The 21,290-nt window shown below is 42.7% G+C and overlaps 3 protein-coding genes across 5 annotated transcripts; 2 read left to right on the forward strand and 1 right to left on the reverse strand.

Moving 5' to 3' along the window:
• Positions 1 to 734: 734 nt before the first annotated feature.
• prmt5 (protein arginine methyltransferase 5) lies at positions 735 to 13,087 on the reverse strand. 3 transcript variants are annotated; one of them, XM_047369463.1, is made up of 17 exons: positions 12,940 to 13,006; positions 12,442 to 12,519; positions 9,769 to 9,887; positions 8,382 to 8,467; positions 8,102 to 8,236; positions 7,887 to 7,999; positions 7,739 to 7,788; positions 7,479 to 7,642; positions 7,234 to 7,395; positions 7,033 to 7,110; positions 6,526 to 6,584; positions 2,802 to 2,924; positions 2,548 to 2,723; positions 2,216 to 2,419; positions 1,741 to 1,851; positions 1,603 to 1,667; positions 735 to 1,522 (listed from the first exon to the last, which is right to left on the reverse strand). In XM_047369463.1, exons 3-17 carry the CDS (start codon positions 9,869 to 9,871, stop codon positions 1,370 to 1,372), a joined length of 1,782 nt encoding a protein of 593 aa, XP_047225419.1. In that variant the 5' UTR covers positions 9,872 to 9,887; positions 12,442 to 12,519; positions 12,940 to 13,006; the 3' UTR covers positions 735 to 1,369. The 3 variants fall into 3 exon arrangements, with proteins under 3 accessions (XP_047225419.1, XP_047225418.1, XP_047225417.1); XM_047369462.1 differs by lacking the exon at positions 12,442 to 12,519 and having other exon boundaries at positions 12,940 to 13,087; XM_047369461.1 differs by lacking the exons at positions 12,442 to 12,519; positions 12,940 to 13,006 and adding an exon at positions 10,191 to 10,351.
• psmb11a (proteasome 20S subunit beta 11a) lies at positions 10,256 to 12,688 on the forward strand. The gene is made up of 2 exons (XM_047369464.1): positions 10,256 to 10,383; positions 10,888 to 12,688. The coding sequence occupies exon 2, from the start codon at positions 11,584 to 11,586 to the stop codon at positions 12,604 to 12,606; it is 1,023 nt and encodes a 340-aa protein (XP_047225420.1). The 5' UTR covers positions 10,256 to 10,383; positions 10,888 to 11,583; the 3' UTR covers positions 12,607 to 12,688.
• A 978-nt stretch (positions 13,088 to 14,065) lies between the features above and the next one.
• psmb5 (proteasome 20S subunit beta 5) lies at positions 14,066 to 20,949 on the forward strand. Its single transcript, XM_047367228.1, has 3 exons — positions 14,066 to 14,365; positions 16,394 to 16,700; positions 20,333 to 20,949. Exons 1-3 carry the CDS (start codon positions 14,081 to 14,083, stop codon positions 20,626 to 20,628), a joined length of 888 nt encoding a protein of 295 aa, XP_047223184.1. The 5' UTR covers positions 14,066 to 14,080; the 3' UTR covers positions 20,629 to 20,949.
• The last annotated feature ends 341 nt before the right edge of the window (positions 20,950 to 21,290 follow it).

A 21,290-nucleotide genomic window follows, 5' to 3' on the forward strand; every position in this document is an offset into this window, starting at 1 on the left:
CATTTAGTATAAAATATTTTGTATTAATTTTGATGCAGTAAAAGAAAAAACCATTCAGCAGTGTGTTTTTCAAAAAGAGGGCAGGAATGTCATAGCCACTACAGTTCATCCTCTCTTCCATTGATGCACATCTAAACTTTTTTACATGGGATTTCTGTAACCAACATGGCATTTACAAACTCTCCAGGTATTAAGGGTACACCAGAACAGCCCTAAGTGGAGGCAAATATAAAAAACAAGCAGTCATCATATTTTAATAAAATTTAATCATCAAAGCGTTTTTCTTTATAACACCAGGTTGCAACATTAGCCAAACAGAAATGGGTTTATAAGTTCCCCAGGCAAAGTTTTTTTTATATAACTCTCGACTGCTCAAGTTTCAATTTTACAAACGCCTTCAAGGTATTCCAGCTGCTGATCTGAAGACAGTTTTAATAGGAAAGATATAGCTAGCATGGGTCAGAGGTCATCAGCAACTCCAAAAATTGCAGAGGGTGGACATGTTTGCCGTTAGAGCGCCCTCTGTAGCTTGTACACGACCATCGTCACTATACTGGTTCATACATTTTCAAATTATTTTTCCAGACTTACCGAGTTCTTCACGTTCATTAAAAAATGTCACATACTACAGTTCACTGTGAAATCGGGCAGGTATTTCTACAGTAGTCAGGATTTAAATATGGCAACAAGAAAAACTGGTAGGTAGGAAAGAAAGATGCAGGGACACAACGAAGGAAGGAAGGATTAAGTAAAGCTTTATTCAACTCGAAATGGTATAAGGGAAGTAGGAAAAAGGGAACCAGGGAAAATAAAGTAGGACCCAAGAAATGAGGAAAGGAAGGTGTTCCCTTCTCATCTGCAGTGAAACAGGGACATATTTCTTTATCCACCATCAGTGTGAGCAGCAGTCTATATATAACCTTAGTGACAATACTTGACTTTAATAAAGAAAACCATCACACATACATTTATGTGCCGTACTGAAATAACCGCAAACTGAGAACATTACTATGTTTTATTGAAAATGTTCCAACAGGTTGTGTATGCCAAACATGACCTAAAAACAGTAGCTTTCCTCTGACACTAAAGGATGTATTGACGTTATGGATCATGTGGAATGTGTTTGATAAGGCATAGGTCCAGTCGGACTGAATGTAGATATCCACAGTAACTGTATGGAAGATAACCTCAACGGGTCAAACTAAAGAGGAGTGCTGATCTGAATGAGCAACAGGTTGTGTTTACAGCTCGACGACTCATTTCTCCTCAGCCAGACTTTAGGTTTTAACCCTGGATATATAAGCTCAAACAGCCAGCGTCTTTCTAAAAATACACATGAATGTCTGACAGGTGTGCCGATTCTTCATGTTTATAGGCCGATGGTGTAAGACCGGCCAGCTGGATTGTGGATGGCAGAGCAGGAGGGCTCAGTCACCGCCCATTCGTACCAAACCTTCTTCCCATTGTTGCAGCGCCAGAATCGCACGGTCACGTCATCGTCCCGAGATATGGAGATGGGTTGCTGTCAGAAAACAAACTATGTTTACTTTTTACATCATTTTATTTGTTATTATTTCAGCCTGTACAGAACTCTTGACTTACTTTGAGGGGGAACAGAATGGGAAACCAGGAGAACATTCCAGGTGAATGTGTATCTGGTTTTATACCTGCAACAAACAAGTTCATGAATTAATTCTTATGCATTACTTATTACTTCCTCTACACTCAGCCAAAACTTACTAAGTGTGACATCTTTGTACAGAGTGGTCTCAAAGTAGCCTGCAAAGCCATGGAGCACCGAGTTACAATCCACAGAGAACCGAAGACACTGGTACCGGTTATTGTTCATGTCTGAAAGAAGGAAAGGTGGTCAATACACGAACTTCATGTACAAGTGTATATGTTCATAGCTGGCCAGCGTGATTTGGTAGCACCACATAGTACAGCGTGTGCTTTCCCACAACTTGGACGTTACTTCCTGTAACTTACCAGCCAATTTGAAGAAGCTCCAAAAAGTAACCAGCAAGTTAGGGGTGGGCGATATGAAGATGTTTGATTGTGAGGGATTAGAAAATGTTGACAAACTGCCAAAGCAGAAAGACTATGAAATTGACTATAAAGGCACAAAATAAAGCAGCCTGCAAGTTAACCTCTTAGCTACTCTAAGAACCGGCTATATTATGTAGTGCCACCATGATGTTTCTTGAGTGTCTACCTTTTGTGGGGTGCGTAAAAGTGAAGCAGGGTTTAGGCTCAGCCAGCTGATGGAAGTTATGGAGTCGCACAACATATGGCGTCTCAAAATGGCACTCTGGGTCCTTGTCCCGTTCCCGGCACCCTCGAACTTCATTGTACAGCTTGGAGGAGGAGAGAGGAGCCAGGTAGGACGTGTAGGAACAGGGGATGCTGACTCCATCATCTGTATTGAAATGAAAAGAAAAAATGATACGTGATACAAGCAAGCGTTGAAGGTAATGGAGTAGAATAAATGCTTCTTGTATGTCCTGGTGAGACATGGAGCTTTGATGGAAGCTACAGTGTTCGTACCTTTGAGAAAGTGCTGCGCTCCGTCTAAGCACTCTGGGGAGAGCTCATTGTCCCCAAATGATCCAAGTAGCTCGCTGACAATGATATCAGCTTTCTCTGGTGCTTTCCACTCCCGCATGTCACATGACACCACTGTCACCTGGTCACCCCACTCCTCAAAGCGCCAGTTCTCTAATCTGAACAACAGAAGGCCCTAAATCAAACATTTATTTCCTTTATAGGCACGCTTACAGAAATTAAGAAGCTCTACTCACGTGATTACAGCATTGGGATTTTTCTCAACAGCATATACTCTCAGCTTCCGGTCTGCCTGTCTGGCAGCACGCAGAGATGCATTAACCAGAGGTCCCCTTCCTGCTCCCAACACCATTAACACCCTAAAACAACAAAATAAGACAAAAAAAGATCAAACACTATTGCTATGTGTGCTTTTTTAATAAGGGCCTTGCAAAAGTATTCAAACTTTTTTGAAAAGTCTGGAATGCATTTGTATAAACTGCTTTCATTGCCCTTACAGCTACGCGTCTTTAGGAGTACGTCTCCAGCTATGCAAATTTATAGACTGAAATATTTACCTCAAGCTCAGCCTGAACGCATGGAAAGCGTTAGTGAAAATTTCACTTACAAGAGCTGCCAGAGATTCTAAATTTGATTTAGGTCTGGACTTCCACAAATATGCTTAAAATCATTCCAATCTAGCTCTGCCTGGGTGTTGGTGGTCATTCTCCAGCTAGAAGGTCAACACCAGCCTGAATTAGTTTTCTTCCAGGACAGTCCTGTATTTAACACCATCTTGCCACCTACTCCGACCCTGATGAAAGAAAAATACCCCCAAAGCGTAATGCTGCCACCACGCCTCACGGTGGTTTGCAGTGGCATACTCAAAGATTACGGAGCTGTAACTGCAGCTGAACGTGGCTCTACAAAGTAGGACTCTCTAGGGGTGTAAACGTACAAAAAAAAAAAAAAAAACCAAACAGCTCAGTATGTATTCAGGTTTTACAGTCAAGGTTTGGTAAAAATAAAAAAACATATTGGATTTTTTTTCTTCAGTAAGCAGTAAAAGAATCTTTCAACTTCTGAAATTATATTTGATCATGTCTTAAAACTTGATAAGCGGAAAGTACAGAATTGAATGCAGAGCTGGTTTAAGTTTTTTTCAATGAATAATGCAGTATAAGCAGGCAGAGCCAAAGTCTGAATAGACAGATTGTACAACAATATAACCACTTGAAAACGGTCATCGTTGATCTTTTTAATGATGCTGTGCCCATCTTTCAGGATAAAACATGTTGTAAACCACTTTGGAAGGCTGAGGCGGAGGGCAAATGTGCGACCCATGTGCCTTAGTTCTCCATGCAGGCTGTCGAGGGTTCAGGTCCTGGCCTGTTGACGTTTACAGACAGGGCTGTACTGGATATTTTCAGTAAGGATACATGTGCCATTACACCCCTACTACTTTCTGTTAGGTGATGACATAAAATGTGAATTTAAAATGTCCTCCTCCTTTCTTTTAAACCAGAGGTATGATGGAAAATGATGGCGCCAGTGTACGCTGCCTGCCATCTTTGTGACCTCTGCTCATGTTTGTTGCCTGTATTCTACTTTTAACCATGAAAGTCAACTCTTTAATCGTGTATGATCGCCAAACGTTACTGGATCTTCTGCGAGTCATGACTTCACAAGATTTTGGCATGGTGGACCAAAAACACCTCCCCCAGTCCTGGATGTGATACCTCCCTGGGTTCCGACAGGCTCTGATTGTACCTGTACAGCGCAAACGTCACCATTGCTGTGGGAGACGTGACGGCATCCTGATGAAAACCAAGGCCAGGCTGTCCCATTTGACTGCGGTTTCTCGCAGTCTTAAACAGTCGTTCGTTCGTCGTCTTCCGCTTTATCCAGGACCGGGTCGCGGGGGCAGCAGACTCAGCAGAGACGCCCAGACGTCCCTCTCTCCAGACACCTCCTCCAGTTCCTCCAGGGGGAGCCCAAGGCGTTCCCAGGCCAGCCGAGAGACATAGTCCCTCCAGCGTGTCCTGGGTCGTCCCCTGGGCCTCCTCCCGGTGGGACGTGCCTGGAACACCTCCCGAGGAAGGCGTCCAGGAGGCATCCGGTATAGATGCCCGAGCCACCTCAACTGGCTCCTCTCGATGTGGAGGAGCAGCGGCTCTACTCCGAGCTCCTCACCCTATCTCTAAGGGAGTGCTCGGCCACCCTACAGAGGAAGCTCATTTCAGCCGCTTGTATCCGGGATCTCGTTCTTTCGGTCATGACCCAAAGTTCATGGCCATGGGTGAGGGTAGGAACGTACACAGACCAGTAAATTGAGAGCTTTGCTTTTCGGCTCAGCTCTCTCTTCACCACAACGGACCGGCACTGCGCCCCCATTACTGCAGCAGCCGCACCGATCCGTCTGTCGATCTCCTGCTCCATTCTTCCCTCACTCGTGAACAAGACCCCGAGATACTTAAACTCCTCCACTTGAAGCAGGAACTCCCCTCCAACCTGAAGAGGACAAGCCACCCTTTTCCGGTCGAGTACCATGGCCTCGGACTTGGAGGAGCTGATCCTCATCCCAGCCGCTTCACACTCGGCTGCGAACCGCCACAGCGCATGCTGTAGGTCTTGGCTAGAGGGGGCCAGCAGGACCACGTCATCTACAAAAAGAAGAGACGAAATCCACTGGTCCCCAAACCAGACCTCCTCTGGCCCTTGGCTGCGCCCAGAAATCCTGTCCATAAAAGTTATGAACAGGACCGGCGACAAAGGGCAGCCCTGCCAGAGTCCAATATGCACCGGGAACAGGTCCGACTTAGTGCGGACCAAACTCCTGCTCCGCTCGTACAGGGACCGGATGGCCCCTAATAAAGGGCCCCCGATTTCATACTCATGGAGCACCCCCCACAGGGCATCACGAGGGACACAGTCAAATGCCTTCTCCAGGTCCACAAAACACATGTGAACCGGTTGGGCAAACTCCCATGAACCCTCGAGCACCCTGTAGAGGGTATAGAGCTGGTCCAGTGTTCCACGCCTGGGACGAAAACCACACTGCTGCTCCTGAAGCCGAGGTTCGACTATCGGTCGGACTCTCCTCTCCAATACCCGGGCATAGGCCTTACCAGGGAGGCTGAGGAGTGTGATCCCCCTGTAGTTGGAACACACCCTCCGGTCCCCCTTCTTATAAAGGGGGACCACCACCCCAGTCTGCCAGTCCAGAGGCACTGTCCCCGACCGCCACGCAATGTTGAAGAGGTGTGTCAACCATGACAGCCCTAGAACATCCAGAGACTTGAGGTACTCAGGTTGGATCTCATCCACCCCTGAAGCCTTGCCACCGCGGAGCTTTTTAACCACCTCGGTGACTTCAGCCTGGGTGATGAAAGAGTCCAACCCCGAGTCCCCAGCCTCTGTTTCCACCACGGAATGCGTGATGGCAGGATTGAGGAGATCCTCGAAGTACTCCTTCCACCGCCCGATAATGTCCTCAGTCGAGGTCAGCAGTCTCCCGCCCCCACTATAAACAGTGTTGGCGAAGCACTGCTTCCCCCTCCTTAAACAGTCTTGCTTCTCCATACCCTTCTCAGCTGCTGCAGGCTTACACACCCTCCTGTTCTCTCAGATCTGCTTATCAGCTGATTCTGAATACCCCAGAACCAAGTTTATGCTCAGAGGAGATTGGGCTTTTGCTGTGTTGAGGCCCAAGTTATGGAATGACCTCCCATTACCTAGCAGACATGGTTTTCTGCATCTTTATTTTAATGGTTTGTTTTAATTGTTTATATTATTATATTTATGAGTGTTACTCCTATTTGAACTGTACAGACTTTTGTTCCCTTTGAGGGCTTTATAAATAAAACTGGATTTGATAATGAAGGGAGGGAGGATTATTGACTCTTCAACTACAAATCATTCCCCAGATCATTTCAAAGTCTTAATTGTAATTTTATACAAATATAAAAACATCTCACTTACTGAACATTAGTGTCTTTCTGCTCCTCTGGTACTCTGTCCAAAAGACATTTATATACAGCCTGAAAGAAAAGCGATGAGACCATTACGGACAAATTTGTTTTTTGTGCAAAAACGAAGCATTTAGATGTGAATTTATCCTATTCTTCATTAAATTACTGTCTGGACATCACAGAAATACTGGGCATGTGAGCAAAGCAGAGCAAAACACTAAAGTTATTTTCCATTCAGCTTTTAGGAGATTAGAAAAGCTCCTCCTAAAGCTGATGCCTACAAACATCCAGGAGAATTAATTTAGTTGCAAAACCTTCAAAAATGGAACACAAAGACCTTAGCGGCCTACACAAACTATCTATTCTCAAGGAGAAAATTCTAAAAAACTATAACTAACTTTATAACTTGATTACTGCTTTTTAGTAAAGCTGATATTTTTTGCTATTGGACGAAATCTGTTTGCCCCAATCCTCTGGGAAATATGACATCCACGTCCACCTGTGTCCCTGGCCTCACCTGTTGGTACTGAGAATATTTAATGGGATCCTTCTCGAACACTTCATATGTCTGAGACTCCAAGTTGTCCATGAGGGGCTAAATGAGGGACAGAGTAAAATAAATTCCCTCAGCAACTAATCAGAAAGTTGATGAACAAAAAAGAAAAAGAAAAGAAAAACAAACAGAAATGCGAGCAGTTATTAAATGTGAGTTATTGACCTGTAGAGGTGACTGCAGGTAGTCTTCATATCCTTTGGCAAAGAGCTCATAGGCATTAGGCGCAGGTCTGTTCTGGTTGAGGTATTCCAGGTATTGCAGGTAGGATCTGAAGTCCTTCTCAGTGTGTCGACTGGTGCCTGTGAAGATAAACTGAGCCTCCAACTGGAGGGACAAATTTGTTTTGTTAAAAGGACACTTTGAAATTAGGCTGCTCAACCAAACAACTGGCAGTTATCTTGTCAAACCTTGAAAAGCCGGAAGATTATCTTCTGATGGGCTTTAGACAAAACAGGGAATCCTTTCTTATTAGTTAGGAAGATGCTTGTGGGAAGTACCGCTGCTTTGATTGGCTCTCCGAGCCACTTATCAATCACAGCGTCTGATGGCATGTCTGCTCCCACTTCAATAGCTTCGGGAATAAAAAAAATGAGCACATTCTCAGTAGAAGGAAGGATCTGTATTACTTCCAGTGCTTTAATTTGCTGTTCACAGTATGTTTGCTCACCAAGACAGATCCTCTTGTTGTAATCACAGAGGGTTCTGAATGAGTGCCACCTAAAAAACAAAGATTGATAAAGAAAATGAGCTCCATTTTCCATGTGATTCAGAACGCAGTCTGCACTCAGCTGCTGAGGAAGTAGCAGAAAACAAACCAGCTCCAGGTTTTCTCATCTACACTCGTCTCATCAACACAAGTGGTCGGTTCATTCTCAATCAGATCTTCCCGCATGTCCTCCGGGGCCATCAACGGGACACGTATCCAGAACTAATGAACACAAAGATCAGCTGGGGTTACATCAGCACTGCAGCACAGATCCGTCAAATCCAATTACAGCTGTCCGCCGGCTTCACTGATGCTGTGTCTTACATTTGAGGTGTGGTGTCCAGTGTGGATGTGGTTCAGCAGCATTCGGGCTAGATTGGCATTATTGGGGCCCTTCAAAGGGATCATGAAGACAGGCAGACCCAGGTAGGCTGAAAAGTTCAGCTCCTGTGCAAGAGCCTAGTGAGAAACACCGAAAAAAACAACAACAAAAAGATGAAAGCCTGAAGTAAAGACCAGTAAAAGCTGTATGAGAAAAGAATAGTCGGCATCAGAGCTGCAAAGGAAGTGATTTTAAAGAACCCGTTCAGACTCAGGAACTTACATCTTCTGAGTTCCTGCGTTCTGTCTCGATTTCTGAATCTGCATCAATCCACTGGGAAAGCTTCCCAACAATGAGAGTATTCCAGTCTAAAAAGAGAACGACCATTGTTAAAAAAAAAAACAAAGCCATCTCTCCCACTTGCAATTCCCTTTAATCTCTAGATAAAAAGTGAAATAATGCCATTCCCTGTGATTTACTTCCCCATTAGACCAGTGCTTTTCAATCCTGGTCCTCAGGACCCAGTGTCCTTCATGTTTTAGATGTGTCCCGGCTCCAGCACGCCTGAATCAAACCACTGCATAACCTCAGCAGCCATCCAGTGCTGCAAAGGCCTGATAATCACCCATTTATTTAAGTCAGGTGTGTGAAGGCAGGGAAACACCTAAAAACATGCAGAACTGTGGGTCCTTGCATTAGACTGTAAAACATGTGAACTCTTATGAATTTGGCTTAAATTCATACATTCATGATGAACGCGATTACATGCTGTAAAGTTCGGAGCCAGATTATTCCAATTGTATCAGCTTTACCTCTTGTGTTTGTTCTCTGTTCAAACCATCGGTGGAGAACTCTCTGACACAATAAGTCAAGCTTTAGTGTCACCAACTGTGTCAAGGTGAAAGCACATAAAGGTAGCAAAGCAGCGCATATTATTTGCACCTTTAATTTGCACCACTGAAAACATGAGTGTTTATTTTTGACGTGAGTCTGACCCTTCGGATTTGGCCTTCATGATCAGTCGAAACACTGAAAAGTTCTGCATCCCCAATGTTGTGATTTTTCCCGTAACAACTTTCTGCTTTACGATCACATCAGTACTTACCAGCAGTAGTGCTTTTAGGTCTAAAGATCAGTGGAAAGGGATTCTTCCACAAAGTTATCTTCCATTAATTTGGATTATGGTCTGTTTCATATTAAAACTATTGAAGTGAAATTGAAAGCCATGCCAGTTCAATTAGTTGTGATTAGACAGCTCTTTACATTATCCTATTCATGTAAATATCCCAATTATTAACTTGATCAGCCAGTCAGGAACTAAAATATCAAAGCTCTTTTCCAATCAGTGACTGCACTAAATGTAAGCACTCATCATGAAAGTTGTTACTGCGTGACGACTCAACATTAGCCATTTCAGTCTTAGTGAGGGGTTTAAAAGTTTAAAACATAACTGCATTCCCCTCACTGCAATAAATTTGTATTGTAATGAACGAGATTGGACATTACTCAACTGGTAATTTGTATAAACCATGTGAGGTATTTCCAATGGTATTAAAATGACCAATAAGGTCACTAACTTTAATTTAGGAAAGAACAGTTTTTTTTATTTTTAGCTTTTGCTCCGAGTGGATATAGGAAAGGATGACCAGAAGTGGGTAGAAAGACTAACCTCTTCCACAAAGTAGCAGATCTGAACGGGTCTGGGCTCCAGGTCTGGATTTAGCGGGCTCCACCTCAGACTCTCTCCTGAACCTCGGGTGGAAAAGGGGCATGCACAGGAAATCAAACCTGCACACCAGAGGAGGAAAATGCACTTTAATAACACTGATGTGTTTAAAATACAAACCTGGAGCAAAACCCAATCGCATTTGCTCTATTATGTTTTAAACGGCCGAGGAAATATTAAACAGAACAAGCCGCATTGTTGTAATAAAACACTTCAGACGAAAATCAAGCATCGTTGTGATGAGGGCACGTGCTGAAAACTCGCCGGCTAGCTTAGCCAGCATCACGCGCTGACACAAAAACGAACAACCGCAAACTGACTTATTACATCTAAAATTGACACGCAGAGGCAAACAGTCTCCTCACCCGAGTTTGGCGACAGCGGCTAAAGTGTCAGCTATCTCTGGCACACAATTCAAATCTCTCCCGCAGGACACCCTACTTCCAGTACTAGCGGACGCCATGGCTTCTGTCCGACTAAACTAGGGCACCATCTTGCTCTGGCTTTCGAGGAAACTGACGCCATCTTGGATCCAAAAGGACGTGGGCCTAGTACTGCGTAAGCAGGCATTCAGAGCCAAAATGGCTTCACCAGGACGCTAGTCGCACATCTCGTAAACTACCGCGATAATTATCAATTGAGACAGTTGAAGAAATTTTCCTCTATACAATTCAGTGGCATAAATAACACATATGAAAAACCTTTACAAATGGAAAGGATAAAATATCCTAATAAATAACTAAATCCTATTATATAGGATGTGAATGTAAGAGCTAGTCTAAATACTATGTACAATAGTATTATAATAAAATGGCTTCATGGTCTATAGAAAATCCTTTCTGCCCATTGCCACAACCATAAATAAAGAGTTACAACAACATCTAATTTCCCTTTAGGATTAATAAAGTATTATTACATTTAATTGATGGATTGAGGGTTATTTACTGTGGTGAAAAAAGAGATGAGCCAAAAAAATGTAAGCTTTGATATTCTGATTGTTCCAACCCTCATCTATGGTCAGGCATCTAATCAGAATGACTCCAAGGTGTTTCCCTTCAAAAGTTTCTCCAGGCAGGTCAGACTTGGTGGGGACCCCAGAGCCAGAACAATTGGAGGGACTGTATAACCCTTTTGGCTTAGCCATGCCTTGGGATGCCCCAGACCGAGCTGGAGAGTGGCATCAGGAGCAGGAAAATTTGGGTTTCCCTGCAGGACCTATTTCCCCAAAGAAAGGATTTCAGGTAAGCACAAGACCATCCATGCATATTTCTATGCATGGATGGCTGAACTTAATTAAATTGAAATGTTCAGATGTTTAGAATCTGGTATAGCAAGCAAATGAAAGCAACATAAAAAAGTCTCTCTCACATCTATCAATGTAACCCACCCACCACACACTTTTACATACTCACACACTCTACTTAGAATGAAAGCTTTGCAGAAAGAGGCTTCACTGCATATCTAATTCACAGCATGAGTAAAATATCGCTTACAGATATGTTTGTGCATGCATGCATTTGTGCAAGCTTTCAGATATGTTAGAGCTATAAAAGGTAAAGGACACACTTAGGAACAGATGAGAAAGTAGACTTTGCAAGAATTATTTTTCATCAGAAACGTAGCTGTGGTTGGGAAATGTTTGACTTTGTCTGATTTTTGCCTCCTCTCAGTCTGTTTGTGGACCATCTTCTTTTTTAATTGAAAGGATCTACTGATTGTGTGATCAACCCAGCTATTTATAGCTTTATCAACAGTAATATGGCTCTGGAAGATATTTGTTGCTTCAAAGACAAGCCTGTGCAACAGTTGTTTCCTTTGTCAGCTTTGGAGACAGATAATCATGACGTTGAATTGAAAAGAGTGAAGACATCTCAGAGAAACTGTGGGATTCCACAGCACATTTTCATGCCACCGTTCCCTTGGGCCAACACGTTTATCAGCACTACTTGTTTTGGACTGCCAAACCATTCACCGACTGTGCAAAGGCCTTTCCCTCTGTCTCATGGAACAACAACCCTGGGTTTCGTTTTCCAAGGTGGGGTAATTGCAGCGGCAGACACACGTGCCAGCGCTGGGGGGCTTGTTGCTTGTCCAGCTGTTCACAAGATTACCCCAATTCACTCTCATTTAGTGGTCACCTCCTCAGGCAGCGGCGCCGACTGCATGCTTTGGGAACGAATTCTGATCAGAGAGATCAGACTGTACGAACTGCGACACAAGCGCCGACTCTCCATAAGAGGTTCTGCCAAACTTCTTTCCTTTATGTTGCATCCATTTAAAGGAACGGAAGTATGTGTGGCTCTCACTCTGTGTGGTTGGAATAAAGAAGGAGGGAGCACTGGCCTGAATCACAACTTGGACGATTCATCTTTTGTGACTGATGTAAGCTCTTCATGTGCTGTCAGGAACATTTCAGCAAAAGATCCGGTGTCTCCAAGTAGTGGCCCACAAGTAATCTATGTGTGCAGCGATGGTGCCCGACTGCAAGGAGATATCATCTCTGTTGGATCAGGGTCTCCTTATGCTTACGGAATCCTGGATGGGGGTCTGAGTTGGAGTTTGAGTAAAGAAGAAGCCATCTCCTTGGCAAGAGAAGCAGTATTCAGAGCCACTCACAGGGATGCCTACTCTGGAAACAATGTGGACCTTTTTCATATCACAGCCCAGGGATGGATCCAAAGACCAAGGGAGGATCTGAAAGAAGAATATTACAGAGACATGGAGAGGAGGTCCAACCATAGAAGGAAACAGACACAACGACATACAACAGAACGCAGTTAGATAAAAAAAATGTAACGGTCTTGGACTTTGAAGATGGAAAAAAGTAGCTTAAAAGATTGTTTAAGAATAATTTGAAATCGGGCTATACCTCATCTAGTTTAAAAGGTTACTTGATGAAATCTGTAGATAATATTTATGCAACTTTCATGGAATATTCCCTAAAATTAAATTCTCTAAATGTTACATGTCAGCTGACATTCAAGGAATTTTTATTGATCCCATTCCGAGGGTTTTCAATAGATAACATAATCAAATTTGTATATAACATCCCAGAAAGCTTTATACAACCTTCCCTGAAGATTTTTTTAGATGTTAATGGAAGTTCTATACCACCTTTAGTTGACTTTTGGGGATCGTTTCCTAAACATTCTCTAGCAGGGGAGTCAAACTCCAGTCCTCAAGGACTGGTGTTCTCAAACTTTTAGATGTGTCCCTGGTCCAACACACCTGAATCAAATGGCTGAATTACATCCTCAGTATGCAGTCAAATTCTCCAGAGTCCTGCTAATGACCTAATTATTAGATTCAGGTGTGTTAGAGCAGAGGGACATCTAAAGGTTACAGGACACTGACCCTCAAGGACTGGAGTTTGACACCTGTGTTCTACAGGGAACATTGTGAAAGTTGTATGTAACTTTAATGGAACCTTTAGGGACATTTCCCTAAAGAGCCTCTAAAGGTTACATAACTGTTCTATTTAATCTTTAGGGAAACAACATAAAGGTTGTGGATAACTTTCTTTGAACCTTTACAGAACTGTCTGTCAATTCCAAAAACATCACTGCCCCCACTTCTGGGGACATCCAGGTTCTCTAAAGACTAAAAAAATCTATAACCTTCTGGTTAACGAAGCCCAGAAACCACCCTGACACTCCCCCTTTCACCCACACCCCCCTTTTTTGCTGACAGGACACCTGTAACCTGTAACTCTATGCGTTACATTAACGTTCAGCATGGACTCCTGCTTTACTTGCACAATGATCACCTGCACTGTTGTATTGCTCTTGCATCTTATACTGCTCTACTTTTACTCTCACTCACTTAAAACTGTGCACATATATTTATATTATATTGTAGATATGTTTATACTGTTTAATTTGTATTGTATTGCACCGACTACGCCAAAACAAATTCCTTGTATGTCCAAAAACGTATTTGGCAATAAAGCTTTTCTGATTCTGATTCTGATTCTGATTCTGATTCAGGATGTTCCTTGAAGCTCCCTAAAGATTCAGTAACCTTCAAAAAAGTTTTAGGGAACCTTTCCCAAAAAGTTAGAACTTTTCAGGAACCTTGCCTGACAGTTCTGGTAAGGTTAGTGTTTGTTAAGTACTCACTACTTCATCCCATTAAATTCTTACAAAGTTAGTCTACATACAATAATGTTTATGGCCTAAATTCTTTTTAACGCATAAAATCTGATTGACTTTACCAGTCACTCACCACACGGAGGCGCTGTGTAACTTTTGCAACCATGAAGGATAAGTCTTCCTGCTCTAGGCGGAAGCTGCTTGCTCATTGCACTCTTTCAAAGATGGCTCTTGCTAGTGTGTTAAGCAGTGATTGTGCGGACTTTTCTTCTGATTACCGGCAGCCATTCGCTTTCGGCTGCGGTTCCGGACAAAACGAAGTAGAACACGAGGCCATACCGGAGGCCAACCTCAGTTTCTGTGTTAAAAACTCGCTGCTCGCTGGGGATGAAGATGGCGTTGAGAGGAAAATAGAGTTTCTGCACGGAACAACCACATTAGCGTTTAAGGTACGTTCAGTAAACCCTTGTTGTAGCTAGGCGTCTTCAGAAGAGTCATACTAATTGCAAATGTTTCCCACAAAACAATTATATTGTTTTTAAATCATATAGTTTACATCACACAATGAGCCAAACGTTAGCTTGCTACCGCTAGCTCGGCTAAAAACTGCTTTCTCATGGCTGAGAAACTCGCAGAGGGTTTACTGCTGTGAATTAAAAACATTAGACCGTTATTTATATGCATAGCTTTAACAGCTTTATTTTGTATGAAGTCTTTAATTTGTATCTAAACAGCACATTCTTGTTTTAAACTGCCCAGTTACTGTTTATGCCCGACAGTCTGTTTTCGAGCTCTACTGTAGCTAAAAATAACTGTAGCTAAAAATAACAAAAACAACCAAAAGCTAAATTATTTATTTTAGTAGTCATTTATTTAGACCATATAACTAACGTCCTACTCCTTTTAATATATCTAGAAATGAAATTAGCCAAATGTTTCCACTGGACGTTTTAGATGTGTCTAAGGTTTTCATTAATAAAGGCTGAGTTACAGATGCATTGGCTATATCAGTCTAGGATGCTTGATTTTCCCTGGGTTAAGTTACAATAATGTTATCAAATAAAGACAATAGTCTGTGTACCCTTTCATTCACACATTTTTAATATACTTACATTGCATCTTCAACTAAACCGGGGCTTTTAAAATATCACCGTTTGGTCCTGGGAACTGTTGTCATTTCTGGGAAGAAAAATCAGACATTGCCTGCCTCGGACCTTTAAACCAGTGTGTTTTTTATTTTTTACTTTATGATGATGATATGTTTTTTTTCTTCTTACCAAGTAATTGTATCACATGATGTACCGTCATGATAATTCTATATGAATGATCAAAAGGACCACGATCCAAATGATAAGTAACAGTTAATATGGATAAAAATAATATGCAATTAAAATTGTAATAGGTACAAAAAAAGTTAAATAAGGACACGTCAAAATAATTTGTTAAAATCACATAATTTTAATATTTTTTGCCTGGTCACATCAGTTTAAATGAAGAGTCAATACTGGGCTGACCTTTAAAGCCAAAACATAACATGAATTACCTCCTTGGGGAGATTTCTTCTAATTAAAAATATGAAAGAAATTGTGCTTTCCACTTTTTTTTTGGCATTTGTACCATGAAAGTACACAATGAATAACAATATATGTTGTAATTTTTTTCCCTGCTCCCTGAAAAGTAGAGATTAGCACTAACACAACTCTGAAAGATTTGACTAAAAACTACAGAAAAAAGACCATATTTTACATTCACCTAACAGATTGTCTTCATGATACCTGTCTAGACAATAATAACATGGCTATATTTGACTAGGGACTCTTGGGTTAGGGCAAAAACTAAGACATTTCTCACTACGAAGATCTATTCTGGTTTCTGTATTACAATACTTGATAAGTTAACAGATGGAGGCTTTTAGATGGAAGAGCAGAAATTTCACAAGTTATCTGGTAATTTTTTGTTGTTGGAGCTGTTAACCAATTTGGTTCAAGTCCGATTTATGCTACAGTGTTGATATTGGACAGTTCATGTTGGTGCATTTAATGACTTTTACTCATGGAGGAAACATATATAAACTATACTGAAACAAAAGCTGCATATATACTATAATATTGTATTTTTCTAATTTAAATAATGTTTTGTGTTTTAGCTACACACACTCATTGAAATTAAGCTAAATTAGTCATCAGAAGTTTTTTTTATTTTTTATTTTTTTTACACACATCAAGTCAGTCGACTTGAAATTTATGCAAAAGCTCAATATGTTGTAAATCCCCTGTGTAGGTCCACACAGAAGAGACCATACACTACATTTATATATTGAGCATGATTAAAATCACCGGAATACTTCAGCCCATGAATAAATAGTTTTCTTTATCTAATGCATTGATTTACCACGACGAAGGTTTAAATGTGTATATTAGTTTTTACTATAGCTACACTGACGTCTCGTACATATCTTTTTCCCTTTTGTCTTTCAGTTCCAGCATGGAGTTATTGTTGCGGTGGACTCACGCGCCACGGCGGGCTCCTACATCGCCTCGCAGACGGTGAAGAAGGTGATCGAGATCAACCCTTACCTCCTGGGTACCATGGCCGGAGGCGCTGCAGACTGCAGCTTCTGGGAGCGCCTGCTGGCCCGCCAGTGCCGCATCTACGAGCTGCGCAACAAAGAGCGCATCTCGGTGGCCGCCGCCTCTAAGCTGCTGGCCAACATGGTGTACCAGTACAAAGGCATGGGACTCAGCATGGGCACCATGGTGTGTGGCTGGGACAAGAGAGGCCCCGGTAAATGAAACGGTTGCATTCTTTATTCATATGGTCATCGAAAGATGTTAATGCAGTTTAGCAAAAGGAAGCAGAAGTGTTCAAATCTTTTTACACGTTACTCCCTCAAACTATATAAAACATATTTTATTGGATTTTATGTAATAAAACATAAAGGTGCTAATAATTATGAAGAGGAAGGGAAATATTACTTTTTCTTTTAGTATAAATCTGAAAAGTGTGTCATGTATATGTGTTTAGCCCCCTTTACCCCACTAAGTAAAGTTCTGCAGTTTAAAGCAATGTAAGGTTATAAAGAAAAAGGCCAAAGTTTGGAACATTTCATAGAGCACACTTCAATCTGAGAATTAAGATTATGGCGTAACTTCTAATTTAATAAAAGAAGAAGCCACGAGGCTCCTGCTTGATCTGGTGGAGCTGCAGTTATCCACAGCTCAGTTGGGACAATCTGTTTACAGGACCGTTATCAGGGCTATGGTCAGGTGAGACCAAAACTGAGCTGTTTGACCTTTTATATAAAATGCAATGTAGGACCAAAAACTAACACGCCATACCTCCCCGAAGACACCATCTCACCAAAGAAAAATGGGACGGGCTGCATCATCTTGTGTGGCTGTTTTTCTTCAGCAGTGACGGGTAAGCTGATGGGAAGATGATAGAGGGCATAAGATCCTGCTAAAGATTTTAGACTGGGCCAGATTTTCAACTTTCCAATTGAGAATTACAATGAACGCCCCCTACCAGCCTGACTGAGCTGGAGCTACGCTCCAAGATTGGGTAAAATTTCCAGAGTCACGGCCTGCAAAGTTTGGAAGAGACATTCCCCAAAATACTTGCAGTTGCAGAAAAAGCTGGTTTGGTGTAATATTGTTTTAGGAAGCTAAATACAAATGCACTTTTTAGTTTTTTATTTGTAAAATATTTAGAAAACTGCATCATTTCCTTTAGACTTCATAATTATACATTATTTTGTGTTGGCTCATCACAGATGATACTAAATTAATGTTTAGAATTTGTGGTTGTGACATTACAATGGTGAAAAAGTGCAAGGTGAATAATATCTTTGGCACGACGCAGTATGAAAACATATGAAGAGAATTTTATTTTTTATTACATTTTCTGAAAAGTGGGGTTTAATATTTTGTGTAGTTCCTTTAGTTAACCAGTAGATGGTACTGCAGCCTCTCTTTGTTTCACCTTGTTTATATGCCAAGCTGTACAGTTTGAATGCCACACAGTGTAAGGCTTTACATCAGAAGGTGTGTTTAAAGAGGCTGCCACGGTGACACAGTAATGGGAAATCAATGATCCTGGGACTGTGGGCTAGGGAAAGTGCAGCTGGATGATGGGCGGTGGGTCTCGACCCGGACAATTGGGCCACGTGTATAAATGCCATGGCGTCAAGCTGCAATCAATGCCAGCTTTATCTTGCAAGGTTAGAGGCCGGCGTCAGCAGCTTGCCGACAAATATGCGTGACATGCGCTAAATCTCTAGCAATCAATTGAGGAAATAATGATCTTGTTATGAGTTCAATAGGTCATGTAATGTAAATATGCCAATATTTCCCTGGCTCTCACCATGTTGGTGACTGAGTGGAGAGGTAAATGTCATGGAAATGAAATCAATCACTATAAGGCAGAAAGCTCATTAAGCCAACTATAACCATGTCAAGAGTACTTATTCCCCAGATGAAGTGTCTTAAGCTGCATGCAAAATAAATGGAATAAAAGCCACGATAAGGAGCCTGACAAATGTGGCTCCATGTAACAACATTACATATTATGACACTTGTAATCAGTGTACAGCTAATAGCTTTTATTTCAGCTGAGAAAAGTGACGACAGCGTAATGTTCAGACTCCTTTCAAGGGCAGGACAGGCTTGTAATAGGGTTGCATATGAATAATCAGGCCTCATTAGAGAAAAGAAGGGTGCTGTGCGATCTGAAGCCTCGTCAGAAGACCCATGTGGCAGATAGATTTACTGCCACTCCCAAGGGGGTGATGTAATGGCTTCTTTTTTTTTTTTCATTACAACCACTGCTCTTTTCTCACTTTAAAGCTGGTTGTGAATTCTAATGAGGGGCAGGGGGGACAGACAGACCGACCCACTTGATGGCAGCCATCCATGCACCACGCTGCGCTCTTCACCTATATCTGAATACTGTTATTCCAGCCAGCTGCACACACTACTGCTGTTTAAAGGAACTCCTTAAGCACCTGTCAGCTGATTGATGAAGGAGAGAAGAAGTCTCTGTCGGCCGGCCAGCTCTGCCGTCAGCTTCACCACCCGGACACAGATGCAGGTCTAATGTTGTCACTCATTAAAAGATGCATGCTCCTTCGTGATCACGCATGTCCGCCGCATCAGAGTTGGAGTGACATGAAGGCTCATGAAGCAAAGTCACACTGGCTCCACAAAGACCCCAGGTGTGCTCTCGTCTATTGCTTCTATACTTGGACCTCTTAAAGAGTCCTCAACTACCTCCGTCAACCACGCCACTCGACAAAAAGAGGGCCGTCTTTACAGCTCCCTCTCCCTCCCTATTATGTTTTTAACGAGTCCCTCACAGTTTCCAAGTGGAACAGGCAGGTCATGGAATGGCAAATTACCCCCATGCGTATGCAGGATGATTATCATGGCAAGCTAACGACAGGCTCAGGAAGCTGCAATTTGCCAGCTGAAACCAATACTAAGTATTTATTTTTTTTCTAACGCCCTGAAAGGCAAGTGGCTCTCGAGCTTTAATAGACTGTCACTAGTTAAGCTGGGAATCAGCGAGCGAGCGATGGAGCAGTTTGAGCTGCATGTGTTCCCGAATCGTTTTCACAGGTTTCTGCTTTGTGAAAATGTTCTGGGGGAAAAAAAACCCATGCCTTTTCGCTGGCTGGCTTCTTTTCACCGTCTGTGGGCGAGCTCGCAGGCTGGTGCTCGTCACTCTGGAGCCGGGCCTGTGGGAGCGTGTGTCACGGCTCAGAACAAAATGTTGTGCACGTGTCCGTGACGTGTGGTGTAGAGCAAACTGTCCCTCACATGTCCATCAGAGCATTGTAGGGTTGCGCCACTCACAAGGTTATGTTAGGGCGGCTTGACGACCGGAGTGAGCTCATGTTTGTGTGAACATGTAGAATTAAACTCTGTAGTGTGGCTGTGTTGCCGGGTACGAATGTGCTTGCGTGATATCCACAGGATGTGAGCACGCTGTAGTATTATTTTTATTTTCCCTTCCTCCCTGGTGGGTGTGAGGTGCAGTTACCTGTGCAGCTCAGGTTATGGGTCGATAGTTCATTTTTGGCCTGTTTGCAGGGAATCAATAAGATCCAGAGAGGGACCTCTGGGCGCGTGGCGATATGGCCTGCGCCTCGTCAGCAGGTTCCGTGGCTGGCTTCGTTTTACTTGAAGAGGATGCGTCTGTTCACATCTGCCAGCCCTTGCTTCACTTGGAGGGGTTGCAGCTGCTCCTATTTTCTCTCTGGAGAGAGTGTGTGTTTATGTGTGTGCGTGTGCTTTTACAGACTTTGTAGTACATCATTGCAGCCTTCCTGGCAGAGCTTCAAACCTGAATCAGGAAAAGTAACTCCTTCGACACTTTCCCGTCACCTTCTTAACCTACCTTTTGTCCTCTCTCTTTAGGGCTGTACTACGTTGACTCAGAGGGTAACCGGGTGTGTGGCGACCTGTTTGCGGTAGGCTCAGGCTCCATGTATGCCTACGGCGTGATGGACAGCGGCTTGCGGCATGACCTGACCGTGGAGGAGGCCTGCGAGCTGGGCCGTCGCGCCATCTACCAGGCGACATACCGTGACGCTTACAGTGGAGGGCAGGTCAACTTGTACCACGTCCACGACGAAGGCTGGACAAGGATCTCCCAGGATGACGTGCTGATGCTACACCAGCAGTACAAAGCAGGCGTAGCTGACGCGAGTTAGAGAGAAAAGTCCAATTTTTAAAATATTTGAAAGGTTAACACATAATGAAGGGGACTCATGTGCCCATCACCTTCCAGTTGCATCACTTCTGTTACTTGTTACTAGTTTAAAGCCTTATATCCTACGTGTTAACAATGCCAGTAAGCTCCATTCACCTTGTACAGAGTATAATCTGAGGGGCTGCATAGAGGCCACCGATGAATCATACTTGCTGAATGCATTGTGAGAGTAGGCTGGTGGTCACCCTGCGTACCATTTATTTCATATACTACCCTTGAAAGCTACAATATATTCTACAATAAAACCTGTGTTCTTTCTCAAGAGTGTTGCGTCGCTGTTTATGTTCAACCTTTGGGTGACGGTGTACAGTTTGGGAAAAAAAACTGAACTGTGTAGATCAGTGTTTTGGTACAATTTCTATTTAATTATTTAATGCTCAAAGCCCATTATGGAGGAACTCTCATCGACAAAATTTATTTAAATCACAAAGATTATTGATTTAAAAAACTGAGCCAGAGGACTCCATGTCTGTTGCAGAATATTCCAGTTGTGAAATGCATGGCAGCAAAAGGCAGATCTCCGCATGACTTTCTGGAGCTTGTAAGGTGAGCCATGATTGGAAACTGTTAAAACCACTACTCCAGGAATGCATCTGTGATTAA

This window comes from Girardinichthys multiradiatus, chromosome 6 (assembly GCF_021462225.1).
Source record: "Girardinichthys multiradiatus isolate DD_20200921_A chromosome 6, DD_fGirMul_XY1, whole genome shotgun sequence".
Lineage (NCBI taxonomy): Eukaryota > Metazoa > Chordata > Actinopteri > Cyprinodontiformes > Goodeidae > Girardinichthys > Girardinichthys multiradiatus.